The following is a 14,908-nucleotide window of genomic DNA, read 5'->3' as shown; positions in this document are numbered from 1 at the left end:
CCTCCCGATGAGTAGGTTAGTGTCTTGCATGGTTTCCTCTGCCATCCCCACATCGATGTGTGAATGAGTGTATGTATGGGTGAATGCAATGCACAGTGTCAATAACATTGGATAAAGAACCTTTTACCATTTATCTATATAAGGTTTGGTGTTTTGTTCAGCTATGTGTTTAGCTACGAATGGCACTGGACCACGTGGACGGACCACATCAGAAATGTCGTCCTCTATGGGGACGTTCAACAGGTCTCAGACAAAGTCGGAGAGAGAAGGATGAGGCTGGCAGGGCAATGCATCGGGCACCTGGAAGTGGAACTAGAGTAAAGGAAATACTATGGGAACAAACCCAGGACATAGCCAGGACAGAAGCGCACCACCTACATTATAGAAGCACTGCGGTGGCGTGACAGCTTAGCTGACAACACTGTAGAGATCAATAACCTGATGTTAGATATCTATGGACTCCTATCCTGGATCGCTGCCCTCCACTCTCTCCTATCATAGGAGAGAGTGGAGGGCAGCGATCCAGGAGTCCCGAGTTGGTATTGACTAGACCGCACTCTCACATCGCGCATTGTGTATGGCTGCGTGCACGAGTGCATGAACAGCTGGCTATGCAGTTTGAGGATATGTTCAGACATCTGTTAATTCCAAATGTGCCAAGAGGTTTTTCCCACAGTGCACACATGCGCACACACACAAACACACACCTGTGACTGTCTGTATGTGCACATACGTGTGACCATGCTGCATATATGTTCTTCTACATGTGTTATGTTGTACATGTGTCTGTGCATGGTTGTATGAAATAAAACACTCCATGTCCGTATCACAATATTAGAGACACCTGTCAGCACATCCATGCCAATTGCTAACAAGAATGAATAATATGTACCGGTATGTTTCAAAAAGAATGCATGGGAAACAGCTTGGGAACAGCCTGTGTGTGTGTGTGTGTGTGTGTGTGTGTGTGTGTGTGTGTGTGTGTGTGTGTGTGTGCGCGCACACGCACATGCATGTGCCCGATTGCAAACCACCAAGTGTACCAAGTACAGAAAGGCAGAAAGAACCTTTCATGTTTTTTGTTGCATTTTCCTGCCTGGTGTATTCTAGCCTGGTTAATAAACCAGACTAATATCGCACGGATCCACGGGATATTAGTCTGGGGAGGCTCAGCTTGGATTTCATTTCCAGGGAAACATTTTCTCTTTGACGCAATTGGTCAGAGCTACTGTCAGTCAAAGGTCTCAAGCATTGAACGTCACTGTACCAAAGCCCGCCCATATTGCATACCGTGTCCCTATTGGGCGCACACGTTTTCGTGTGTAGAAAATGGGCGTACAATTGAGCCTCTCCAGACCGAAATCCGCCGGTAGGCAATTTTTTTTTGCCAACGGCTGATTCGGCTAGGTGTATTCTTCACCCCGCATCCTTACCTTGATCTTGAATTCCAGCTGGGAGTTGATGGTGTACATCATCTCTGTTCTCTCCATGGTGCGAGCTCCTTCATTACACTTCCTTACCACCTACACACACACACGCACACACTTTAGTTCTTTATTTGATTCCACAAATTACAATTAATTTTACAAGGAAAACAAAAATAACGGGGTTGACAGTTCATGTTCACGTAAGGGTACGGTACACATGGCACCTCCTCCTCCACACAGACAAACTGCCTATAACAGCCAAAACAGAACAGTATTTACTATTTGGCAAGTTGTTTGGCTTTGCTCTTTGTCATGCCAGCTATTCTTAGGCCACTCATGGTCAGTTTATGCACATAGCCAGGCTTCCGAATATCAGTATGGCAAATCTACAACTAAAATGTTCAAACATTTTAACCATCCCATTGGTGAGTGTGTATGAACATCTAAAGTTCACCCCTAGCTGATTTCCGAGTGACTGACCTTGCTGATTGCTTGTAATGCCTTCTTACATTCCTCATATCGAGGAGAGTCTTTTGGCGTCTTCTGACAAATAGTCTGCAAGAGAGGGAACAAGGGAACAGGTCGGGTATGTTGATATTCCACCCTAAAAGAATCATGTTGGTACATTTGCACGGCAAAACCTTCAACATTGAACGCATGGAATTTCAGGGCTCAACACGCCTTGACGTTATCAAAATACTGATAACACATTGAAGCCTAAATAAAGTGAAATCTAAAACTTTCTCAGGGTCCACAAAGCCTCTGAGGAAGTCTACAAGCTTTACAAACCAGAGTCCCCGGGGAGCCTCTGACAGAGCATGAGAATGGAGACGGATGAAAGCAAGGAAAGGAAGAGCAGGAGTGAGAATATGAGGGGTAGAGGCTAGAAGAAATCAGATAAAAGGAGCGTGATAAAAGGGGAAGTAAAGGAGATGCAGTTCTATTATTCTGGTCTGGAAAATGGAGGGATAAACTAAAGTAAAAGCTACTTTGTCTAGGTATGGGATGTTGGATTGATCGTAGGGGAACGAAATGTGCAGACAGTCTTTTTGGAGGAAGTGTTCAACAAAGGATGCCAAATTGTCTCCGAAATGTAATAGTCTTGGAGAGGAAAGGGGACTTAGGGGGAAAGTAAATGCCAGCGCAATGAATGATGCTAAAAGAAAAAAATAACAGATTGGAGAGCAATATAAGTCATCAACTTCTATAGTATAGTAATCGTTGCGCAAGTTGAGAGTCCACAGAGCCAACATCCTGGGCTGTGTCTGGCAGTCAAGTACAGTTGAATCTGTGTACTCACGTCCATGAGTAGCGGCAGCCGTGTGATCCTCTGCATGGGGAGGATAAGGAAGGAGATCATGGGGAGGTTCTTGCAGTCAGGGTGGCCTTCTATCCTGGTCAGAACCTCTTTAAACGCTGCGCTCTTAGACCTGCAGTGGGAGGAATTCATTGGTTGGAAAATAATTCTGGTTCAAAGGCTCAGAACAGTTCACAGTGTATCTGTGTTATCAGTCACTGATAAGATAACACATCGCTGAGGGATATAATAAGGGCAAACGTGTCGTGCATCATGCATGCGTGTGTGCATGTATGTGCATTTGAGTGTGCATGTTCACTCACACTAGCCTCTGCAGGCTCCTCTGTTGGTAGACCTCGTTGGAGCAGTAGGTGATGTAAGGATCAAAGTTGGCCTGGGCGTGTTTGAAGACGATGTCACTGATGTCGTCAATCACTATGTTCTGCTGGTGTCTGTCTTCCAACTCGTTAAAGAACCTGGGTGGTGGGGACAGAGTGGTGGCTAGTAGGGTTAGTAGCAGTGTTGGAACTAACTCCCTTACATTAAGTTACTTTACATAAAGTAACTTGTAACGTAACTCTTTACATTTTTCCATTCAGTAACACCATTATAGTTACTGTGTTTTCAATGGGTGAGTTATTAGTTACCCACGTTACGTAATATAATACAAAAGAACCGTCTCCTTCTCCTGCCAGTGCAGAGTCTGTCATGTAAACTGACATGGTGCGCTGAGTGCGCTCCCAGAGTGAAACACATTCCACCTGAGAAAGAGGCTTCCACAGGGAAATTCCCCTCTGTCAGGTGAAAAGAAGCAGCTTGGACTCCTCATGCATAGAAGGAGGCATGAGGTCAGTCCGCCGCCCCCCCAGGTTGTCAGAGGAAGTGTAGCGCCCAGGATTACATTAGATAATTGGCACTGGGTGAAAAGAAAACTGGGTTACAAAATCGTGGGATAAAACTTTAGATAAAGTAGAGTAAAGTAACTAGTTACTTTTATAATTTAGTAACTAGTAATGTAATTAGTTACTTTTTCAGACTAGTAACTATAACTATAACTAATTACTTTTTAAAAGTAACTTGAACAACACTGGTTAGTAGTAGTACAGTATGTCAGAGATGTGCCATACATGGAAAATACATTAAGTCAAAAGCACCGGACCACTTTCATCATCCCACTAAAGGAAAATGAATATAGGATACATGGTCAGACACAAAGTCAGGAAGCGTAGTGTCAAACATGTTTCTTCTAACCCCCCGTTGCCCGTTATAAGATCACAGAAGAGGAACTCCTCGGCCGCCTAAAATAGGAGGGAGCGGCTATTAAACGTGTAACACCAAGGCTTTCCTCTTCCTGCACACGGACAGATGGCTCGTTTAATAGCACGCCATTCCAGCCACCCTGCAAGTGAGTATGTGTCGCTATGTTTCAAGGTGACAAACAGGAAACTCTGACACAGGCACAGGAAGCTGACCTTGACCAGATGGAAGTTGGTTTGAGCTCATCTGTAGAGCTAGGACCCATTTCATCACTGTGTGCACGCACATGCAAACACGCACACACACGTTTCCATCACTGTGTGCACGGCACGCGCATGAAAACACACACACACACACACACACACACACACACACGGTTCCATCACTGTGTGCACGCGCATGCAAACACGCACACATCACTGTGTTCACGCGCATGCAAACACGCACACACACGGTTCCATCATAAGTCATGAACCAGGCACCTATTTCTAGGTAACAGTTGTGTAACATATTATTCTCCTGACATGACCTTGTGCACACATATGACCCTATAGCCTCTGAACTTTGATCTTCCTAAAGATGTCACAAGGCCCCATGATAGCCATAGCACCACACACACACACACACACACACACACACACACACACACACACACACACACACACAAGGGAGGAGGATGGGGGTGATAGAATGAAGGGAGGAGAGGTCAAGGCTGCTATGGGGTAGTGGTGGTAGGCTGAAGTCAGACTAAAGTATGTCAGCCCTCAGGAGAACATTCTCCCTGTGACATTCTGCCCCTCCAGTAGTAAAACGTGCTGTGAATGTGATTGTGAATCAAGTTTGATAAACCCGGAGGCTGCCAGTGAAACCTGATCAAGCAAACCACCTGGCATTATAAAATGATAACCCGCCCGGCGCCCACACACACACACACACACACACGAGTCTGCAGCCTGCAGCCAGAGAGGAGGAGCTGCTGTTTAGTCTGAGGAGCTGCGTTCTAACCATGGGATACAAGTCAAACATCCTGTTGAACCAGTGCTACAGGCTACTGACCGAGGCATCCTTCTATTGTCTTCAGTGTCTCTGTATCCGTCTACCTACCCATCTACACTCTAAATTTGTTTGCTCTTGTTTTGGTTTTTTCCATGGGGAGGGCAGGGTAGAGATTTGATGCAAATGGTGTGAGAGCACCAACCCTGATAAGTAATTAGTGGACCATCACAATCTCAGAACATAAAACCCTAAAGGTAAGGATGCCAAACACAGAGCAGAGAAAGTGACACACAATAATGGTATTATGTTTGTTTGCTTATTGCGGCCGTAGGTCGCATATACTATGAAAACCTGCATCTGCCGTCCGTCCGCCACCCCACGTCTCCATATATGGTCACGCCTCATGACATCATGGAGACCCTTAGATCTCCATATTGTGACATCATATCGTCTCCATATATGGCCGTCTCCATATATGAAGATCACGACACTGACCGCTCCAAAGTTATTAGTAGAGTTCTCAACAGGCCCAGCCCTACCTGGGCCCCCTGTACTCAAGACACTGTCCCCACTGCCACCCTTAGATGTCCATATATGGAGCTGACCTGTTATGACATTCAATATGTTGATCTGACCTTATCAAACCCTGTACACTCAAGATACGCTCCATATATGGCCAGTACATAATTCATGCCATATGTTGATCCCCCCCATGCCAAAGCGCAAATTGATGAAAAGATATATCCCCCCCCCCCCACCCCCCCAAAAAAATAATCCAGTCTAATATTCTGTAATTGGTGGGCTAGGACTCTGGATTGGCATCAGACTCAAAGGTCTGGCATCAGTCGATCTCTAGAAATTATGACTTAACATTAGTGGGTGATTCAGGCAGTAGCAGCCAATGTGGGGGAAGGTTCAATAGACAGTGGCACGGGAGGGAAAGGGTGTGGTGTGGAGGAGGATGTCACACAGCAGTTGTTGGAGAGTTAACAAATGTTAAAGAACAGTTGTGGTCCTGGTCCTGCATGCACAAAATGTTACAGCACATCACCAAAGTGAACTTGATAAAAATGAGTCAGAGCCTCACAGAAGACTTTTAACAGCTTTCAGCAATGGGAGAGCATGTTCCATGACATTAATCGCTGAAGCAGCAGTCCTCATCTGGACTTTCATGTTCTCTCATGCGTGTGTGTTTATAAGATCCATGGAAACTAATGACTAACTGACCAGACCAATAAGCCGGCAAATATAAAAAGGACATGTGTCTTGTAAACAACACACATATAAAACAATTTCATGATGACTCATAATAATGCATGGATATAATGTATGTTATTTTTTTCTACATGATTTGCCCCTGGTTTCTTGCCTGGCTCTGTACTGTGTCTATCACCAGATGCAGCCGAACGGTGACATCACCCTCCACCAAGAAAATACCACTTCAATTACCTCCGAAAACAATTCAGAGGGGTACGTGAAGCGTCAGGCTTAAAGAATGGTCTCATCATCAAAAACAATGAGTGTTTACACATGGACAGGAAAAAACAAACAGACACACACACACACACACACACACACACACACACACACACACACACACACACACACAGTTGAATCAACAGTCACACTCATTAGCGGAAACAGTGCAACAGCCTAGGAAATATGCAGGCATGATAAAACAAAGACTTCAGCACTGCATGCTGATAATAAATTCACAAGACATACTACAGTATATAAACCTAACATGTGCTGCCAGGCATAAAGGTGACAGCTCTGTAAATTGCATGTCACAAGAAGCTATAGGACTTTCTTGCACATAAAGCCAGACACCCAACCAACCAACCCACCCACCCACACACACACACACACAAACATACTTCTTGCTGGCCTCGCTGACGTCTGTGATGTTGGAGAAGAGGTGGTGGCACTCTGTCTTGGTCATGGCGTCGCTGAGCTCCACAGAGTCCTTGAACATTCGGATTAGGATCTCCAGACTGTGTAGGTAGGAGTGCTCTGAGGAGATGACTTCAAAAATGGCCTAGCGGGGGGAGAGTAAGACAAAAAGTGAGACTTGCACAAAGGAGAAAAGCAAGAGAGTATAGGTGACAATGTCACCTGCCAAAAATCAGCTAAGTTATAAATAAAAAAGTATAAATGAGACTTGAGTGTGTGTGTGTGTGTGTGTGTTCATACTAAGCAGTTTCTTTACATCCATTCATGACTTCCTGGCATGAATCACGTGGCAATAGGCTGGTCTCCATCTTTACCATGCTTGACATACCTGCATTCTACTACAGTACATTCATGTTCCTGGCATGTTAATGAGCAATCCCATTTGCCTCTAAAACATTTTTTATCACTGTGATTGACTGCAGGTCATGCACATGCACAGTAAAACCCACTGAGTTCATTTAATTCTGAGACTTCATTCGCTGGGGATTTTATGTCTAATGAGCTTGTTGTTTGCTGTTTATTGCCTTAAAGGGCTTTGTTTACTGGTCTGGTGGAGTTTACAGCAGCCAAAAGGATGGTCATATACTACTTTACCGCCTAGAGATGCTTCACTGTGTGTGTGTGTGTGTGTGTGTGTGTGTGTGTGTGTGTGTGTGTGTGTTGTGTGGTGTGTGGTGTGTGTGTGTGTGTGTGTGCCCAGATTCCCACCTCTTGTCTTTTGCGTTCCTCTTGACTCAATTTGTCAGCCAGACCACATTTCTTCACCTGAACAGAAAATATGATGATATGGTATAGCATAAAAGTCACAGGTAAAGAAAAAAATCTCCCCCCCCCCCCAAACGATGAATCGTTAATATTGAATTATACTAATCGATTTTCATTTTGGACACATTTACACATCCCTAGTGTGTGTGTGTGTGTGTGTGTGTGTGTGTGTGTGTGTGTGTGTGTGTGTGTGTGTGTGTCACTAACAAAGGAGCACTTCTCATACCAAACTCAAGGAACTGAACTAGAGCTCCACTAAGCCGCTTTAGACAAAAAGGGGAGGAGAGGAAAGGCCTTCACACAGAAAAACAGAGAAAAGAGTGGGAGGGTATACAACACAGAAATATTGTAGGGCTTCTTTTTTTTTTTTTTTTAATCGGCAGCCTTTGTAATGAAAGCTCTTGTTTTTTCTCTTTCGACTAAATGGTTTGTCAGGGAGACAATGTGTGTGAATTTTACAAATTCTGTCTCATTCATAAATACAATACCTTCTTCAAAAGTAAGATTTTGATCCAGTTCCAGAGAGCTCTCCTGTGACGACACACTACTATTTTCACCACTGACTAAAATGAATGTAATATCTGTTTTCTTAAGAAAATAATGTAGTTGCAATTCAGTATTTTATAATTCCAAGAATCTGACCACGATGGTCTTTCCCCTGAGAAGAACAATCCTCCAACACCATAAGACTGACCCAACCCCCCACACACCCACAAGGGGGGCACAAGGAAGCGATACTGCTTCATTAGTAAGGTACTGCTCTCCAGTCTCTGCCCTGTAGCCCTTTGCAAACACTGAGAACAAACAAGACTTTGGACAGACTAAACAGCTCTCCAGGTCTCTTCCACTTGTTTTCTATCTCACCAGTTAATTCACCAAACTTGTTCCAAGACCAATTCCTGATGGAACAAGCTATCCATGAGAATGTGTATGATTACATTTTTCAAGAAGCCAACCAGAATGACTGGCATCACTTCCTGCGTAGGAAAAACAAGTCACTGGAAACCAGATATCTCTGGGACACTGTGTGTATTGTAGTCAAAAGCGAAACCTTAGTCAACAGAGAAGTAAGTAGCCTACCTATCAGGTGCCAGCGAAACGGAAGGGGTCAGTGTGTGTGTGTGTGTGTCTGTGTGTACAATTAGCTTAATATTGTGCGTGAGACTATTTTGAACGGCAAAAGCAAGGACTGTGGCTCTCCACTCCATGTTTATCCATTTCACATGCAATTATCAATCTGAATCAGATTCCAGTAAAGCCTATCTTATGTGAGGAACCCCTACCCCACAGTTACATAATTTACTGGCCAATCATAGTGTCAACAGCTGCAGAAGAAAATGAAAAAAACCAGACAGTGGTAATCGACAACAGAAGCAGAGCAGCTCCCCTCGCTCAGTAATGTCTGCTGGTGCCCACTGTTCTGTGTTCCCTGCAGTGCCTTTACTTTACTTGCTGAGACAGCCAGACACACGGTAAACAAAGATGCCCTAAGACATTCCCTGAATATTATCCATTCTGAAGCCAATTTCCACTTCATTCGTGTCATCCTCCAGTTCTCTGCCCCTGGAATTTGGCAGCTCAACTTTGCAGTCTCGGTCGCACTGTTCTTCTATCTCTCGTCCCGAGCTTTCCCTCGACAGCAACCCCAGATAAGACTGAGCATCAGCAGGCTGAAAGGAACTCCTAAGTAGACAACTACATTAGTCAATTACCGCTCTATATTCTATCACTCCATTCTGAGCCTAAACTATATTATGCAATGCAGAGCCACCAGACTGCTGCTCTTGTTAAAAAAACAACATTCTTTCACTCTAAAGAATATCAAGTTTGCCAAGAGACTAGATTTGTGCCCCTAAGTCTTCCTGTATTTTTACTGTATGTCTGTCTGTCCCAGCCCCAGACTGGACCCTGCGTCTTCACTCCGAACCATGAGGACAGTGAGATACAGAGAGAGAGAAAAAGAGACAGAGGGAGGATGGAATGGGCTGTTGCCAAACCGGATAGGACGGCATTCTTCACAGCACTGGCATTCCAAACCAGAGAGCTATGTGTTTGTCTGTGTACTGAGATACAAGTGGGATAAGGAAGAGGCAGCAGTTGCTACATCCATTCTGTGTGGCATTGTGCCTGTGCTATGGCTCACCACACTAAGCTGGGCCCAGGAGATCCGTATGGGCCGGTACTGCACCACGATGCGCTCATCCGGTTTGGGCTCTCTAGAATCGGCATCCTCGTCCGAGTCATTGTGCAAGGCCTTTTCCTGGTAATTTTGATACAGCTCCTCCTCTGTTGATCACACATATAAGAGATCTTTTAAAGTTTTGATTATAAGCCACATGCATCCTAGCATCCTTAATATGGGCATGTTATAATAGGCAACCATCCGGCGAAGATAACCATCTACAAGTTCACAATGAGCTCGTAGACAGGCTATTTTCACAATTTGATGTACAACAAGGGTTTAAGTGGTTAAGACTATTTTGTTCATGCAGTTTATTAAGATGGGACAGCATATAGACATGAAACAGAAGGGGAAATGAACAACACCAGGGGACATTGTGATTATGTGGTGAACAGATAATCCGGTTAGCCACCAGCACACTCCCTAGATATCAGACAAACATGAAAACATGAAAGCATGGCCAATTTAGGCAGCAAGGGAGAGTAAGATGTTAAGAGACATTCAGGGAGCATCAGGTATGGAGACAAAAACAGACAGGCAGACAGGAAGGAAGGACGATTATAAGAGAAAAGCTGAGAGAGAGGGTGTATCTTTCACCTTCACTGTCAAACGTGCGCTGACTGGTTAATACTTTCTTCTTATCAGGACTCTGAAAGAGAAACAACAATGGAACCACTGGCTATTTCTGAGGCACAAACCTCACCTAAGTGTTTTCTTTATTGTGAAAACACCGATATTACAGGGTTGACAACGTTTTGGCCATTGTTGACCTTCATCAGGTGAAACACTGGAGCAGAGCTGTGTGCAGACTTTTTATCCTTTCGTACGGTTATCTAGTGTCCAGCACCAGCAAGGAACTGGATGTGCGTAACTTACTTGTTTTGAACAAATCTCCCGTAAAACACATACAGTACACTCACAATTACACCAATTATTTACAATTACACAATTAAACATTAACCTAAAAGAAAACATGTGCGCGCGCACACACACACACACACACACACTCACACTCACCTTGTACGTGTCGTGTATGAATACATGTAATGTGATACTGCCCCTCCTCTGTCCAGTATAGTGTGTGTGTGTGTGTGTGTGTGTGTGTGTGTGTGTGTGTGTGTGTGTGTGTGTGTGTGTGTGTGTGTGTGTGTGTGTGTGTGTGTGAGAGAGAGCATTACTTTTCTCAAACAATTGCATCCACCGTCTCCTGGTCAGGACTGTTTCATTGTTTGATGGGATGCTGCCTTGTTTGTTGTATTATATTTCACACATATTGCTGGTGGATACTGTATGTTTAGTTCTGAATTAGCCATGATTCATGACTCTCGTATTCATACGAGAGTCATGACGCAACTTCACCCTGGTTTTTGCGAACGCTACATTTACAAATAATTTAAATATATAAACATTCGCATTTCAAATATAAAGTACTCACAAAGTGTCCCACGGGTGTTGGTTAGTAGCAGTGCCAGCGATTAGAATTTCTGCATCCCCGTTGTTTAATAAAAAGCATTTTTATCCGAGGTGTTATTTTGCCATTGGCTTTCAACTACGCGCCCCTATCGGTCGGGAGGAGGGTGGCACTCGGTGTGTTCGATATAGGTAGGCTGACCGCCCTGCCAATACAGACTAATAGGCGAGTGCGCTCCCGGTGTGCAACTGTGGATTTCCCAAACGAACCCCGTTTGAAAAAAGTAGCCGGGGAGCTCGGACAAAAATGCTTTTTATTAAACAACGCAGGACGCAGCAATTCTAATCGCTGGCGCTGCTACTAACTAACACCCGTGGGACACTTTGTGAGTACTTTATATTTGAAATCTGAATGTTTATATATACGGAAATCTTGTAAATGCAGCGAGCGCAAAAAACAGGGCAAAGTTACTACATGACTGTCATGATAATCATCATGGCAGTCATGTTCCAGGGCTAAGTTCTGAATCTGATTTTAAATGTTTTACTACCCTTTGCCTGTACATTTGTTAGGCAGACCATGACAAAGCTTTAGTGTCTGTCAGACACTAAAGCTTTGTCATGGTCTGACTAACAAATAATGAAAAGATGCAGTATACAAATCTAATCTGCTTCAGAATTCTGTGTAAAACAGAACATCTGTGCTATTGAACATTCTGGTGCCTACTTCAAATATTATGTAGTACCAACCTTGTTCTTCGCAGGGCTTGTAGACTTAGCAGAGCTGGGACTGCTGGCTTTGACAGTACCAGGAGGACATGTAGTCTTAGCAGGGCTAGGAGTGCTGGGTTTGGCAGAACCGGGAAATGTAGTCTTGGCAGAGCCAATCCAGTGGCAAGTGCTACTGGATTTGACACAACCAGAACCTGCAGGCTTGGCAGAGCCAGGGCTGGTGGGGCATATTAGTTTATTATTTCCTTCTTCTTGCAGCCCTTTGAGGGCAGGCTGGGACAGACGATGGGCCTTGGGGTCAACAGATGGTACCTCCAGGTCTACGCCACTAACCACTGCCCTCCTGTAGGATGTACTTCTCAGCCCCCTCTGTATAGTTCCTGGGCTGTCACCCTCAGCATCTGTCCCCTCTCCACATACCCGAGAATCTCCCGTAGAAAAGAATGCTCCCGTCTCCACCATGCTGAGGGATTTCAAGGCCCGCTTTGAGTGATCTAGCCCAAGCAACCCTGCCATACCTTGGCCCTGGTGCACAGCAGAAGCTGACTTGTGGCGAGAATCGGAGGCCAGTCCTTTGGGAATCAGCTGCTGGGTGCCCATCTTCAGGGCAACCGGGCTGTGAGTGCTTAGGACAGGCGGGGAGACGGACATGGACGGGGTCAAGGAGGGGGAGGGAGAGGCAGTGCACGTAGCATCCTGAGAGGAAGCCAGCGAGGACGAGGACTGTCTGTGGCTCACTGACCACCTGTCTGCTGGGGATGGCGAGCGCGGGGTAGGGGGGTCCGAAGAGTTGAGGGAAGACAGGGAGGGGATGCTGGACGTGGAACTGTGAGAGGGTGTGGGGGTGCAGCTGCCAGGGGGAGAGGAGTCGCTGTGCAGGTACTGATGATTGTGGTTGTAGTTGTTATTAGAAGTGAGAAGAGAGAGGACAGCGGAAGACTGCTTTGGAGGAGCAGATTCAGAGCTCGTTCCTAAAGCCATCTGGTCTCTCCGGGAGTCAAGTGACGTGCGCTTCTGTTGGTGGTCGAGCAGACGTCGGTCATGCCATGTTGAGACTCCGTTAGTGCCTTTCCCATTGTACACCTTATTGTCCAGGGACGCCGACCTGGTGTCCTCCGTCCTGAACCTGGACAAGGGGAAGCGCTCATTGCCATTGGACACATGTCCAATACTGATACTGCCATTGGACATATGTCCAATACTGATACTGCGAACCACTCGTGACTTCTTGGCAGGTTTGTTCAGAATGTGTTTCAGCACTGCAATGTTCCCACTCACTCGTGTGGTCACCAGTCTCTCGGCAGGCTGGGTCAGGGTGAAGGAACACCTGTCCTCCACAGGGAAATCCGTCACCATAACCCCATCAATTTGGTAACTAAGGGGTCGCGGTTTGGGCTTCCTGGAGTCCCGCGGGCCAGTCCCAATGGCTGTGCGTCGTTTCCACAGTGGAGTGATGTTGTTGTTGGACAGATCCACTTCATTGCTGCCATCCATGGCTCTACTGTCTGCCGCCTCTTATTCTCTGTGTCGCTGCTCAAAGCAGTCCTGTCCAAAGCCACAAATCACAATGTAAACATGGTAGCCCTGCAGGAAACTGATATGACCTTTGGAGGTAAACAAAGCCAGGGACATCATTTAGAAGTTAGAACCTAAACCCCAGTCCCCAGAGCCGTGTTCACAGTGAGTGCAGTCCAAAAGTTTAGGCTACTGATTAACGCAGAGTGCTGACCCAAGATACTCAACTTCAGGGTGTAACTGTCTGAATAAATTGGGGAATACTATATTGAAATGTAATAAACCCTAGAAAGACCAATTCGTGCCAAACTCGTAATTCTGTTTTAGCATATTCGGTCAGTTAGTGGCTAATACCAAATCACAATAACAGAAAACAAACATTACACTAGTAGTTGACTAAAGCAACGTGTCTTTATTATACTTTAGGCATTCAACTTACCTTTAATCAATCGTTGTTTGACAGCAGACTGATCATGATTGTGCCTGCGCTGTGTGGACAAACTTTGTTTCGCGAAACAAAAAACAAAAACAAACTAATTGTTCTTTTCTGCTGTGTCAAATATATATACGAAGTTGTAAACCGAACACGCGCTTTGGGCTTGGCTGAAAGTTAAAGTTTAATTAATTCAACTTGGCAGCGGAGTTGAACTGCTGTCTGTCTGCTCTCTCTACACTAGCCTACGGACGGACTGAATAACGCTTGAGTAGCGCGGGACCTTGCATGGGAGGAGGAGGTAGGAGGGGAGGGGAGGGAAGGAGGAGGAGGAGGAGGAATGCCATACTAGAGGGGCAGACTCCCAGTGGTCCAGACCGTTGAAGCCAAGGCTTTCCAAGTTAAGTAGCGAAGTACACCAGGTTAAAAATGTGCTTCTTCTACAACTTATGGCCCAACCCACAGGCTCTCAGGCTTGGGTAAATTACTCAAAGAAAGTCATAATAGCTTATAGGCTACTGTTGGTGGGAGAATTAAGTAAGAATGTGGACACGCAATGAAATAAATGGCAGTGAGAGTGAGCTAGGTTGCCTGAGGTTAAATAAATATTTCTCTACTGAGAACACTACTTTACAGAACATCCCATCATGCCGAGGAATCTTTTTTAATATAACTTCCAGTGATTCCTGTGTGTAGGCCTACACTGACAATCTCAATCTGAGCTGCCAATATGTGGCTGCCCTGCATGTCACCAAGATAAATACATTCCTGTAGTTATTGGTTGTACATGAATCATTCATTGTCATTCAATAGCAGATGATGCTGCACTCAAGAATCTGCTTTACGCAATGAGGTTCAATTTAGGCTGGTAGCCTAATAATCAGTGTCACCACCACAGTCCACAGAGATGTTACGCAACGCGTTTTAACGAGCATTTTAAA

The 14,908-nt window shown here is 45.1% G+C and overlaps 1 protein-coding gene across 2 annotated transcripts in view; it reads right to left on the bottom strand.

Moving 5' to 3' along the window:
• Positions 1-14,209, bottom strand: part of LOC310864362 (rho guanine nucleotide exchange factor 26-like) — a 32,430-nt gene extending 18,221 nt beyond the window's left edge. Inside the window, exons 1-10 of one of the 2 annotated variants that reach the window (XM_083773019.1) lie at positions 13,974-14,209; positions 12,038-13,623; positions 10,475-10,526; positions 9,839-9,981; positions 7,639-7,695; positions 6,855-7,015; positions 3,048-3,200; positions 2,728-2,857; positions 1,908-1,982; positions 1,434-1,523 (exon numbers count right to left, since the gene is read on the bottom strand). In XM_083773019.1, coding sequence (XP_083629145.1) covers positions 1,434-1,523; positions 1,908-1,982; positions 2,728-2,857; positions 3,048-3,200; positions 6,855-7,015; positions 7,639-7,695; positions 9,839-9,981; positions 10,475-10,526; positions 12,038-13,513 — 2,337 coding nt within the window. In that variant the 5' untranslated portion in view covers positions 13,514-13,623; positions 13,974-14,209. The remainder of the gene's footprint in view (positions 1-1,433; positions 1,524-1,907; positions 1,983-2,727; positions 2,858-3,047; positions 3,201-6,854; positions 7,016-7,638; positions 7,696-9,838; positions 9,982-10,474; positions 10,527-12,037; positions 13,624-13,973) is intronic. The other variant, XM_083773020.1, reaches the window with a different exon arrangement.
• Positions 14,210-14,908: the final 699 nt, after the last annotated feature.

Source organism: Protomyctophum parallelum, assembly GCF_964188405.1.
Source record: "Protomyctophum parallelum genome assembly, chromosome: 9".
Classification (NCBI taxonomy): Eukaryota; Metazoa; Chordata; class Actinopteri; order Myctophiformes; family Myctophidae; genus Protomyctophum; species Protomyctophum parallelum.
This window is presented reverse-complemented; position numbering and strand designations above follow the sequence as displayed.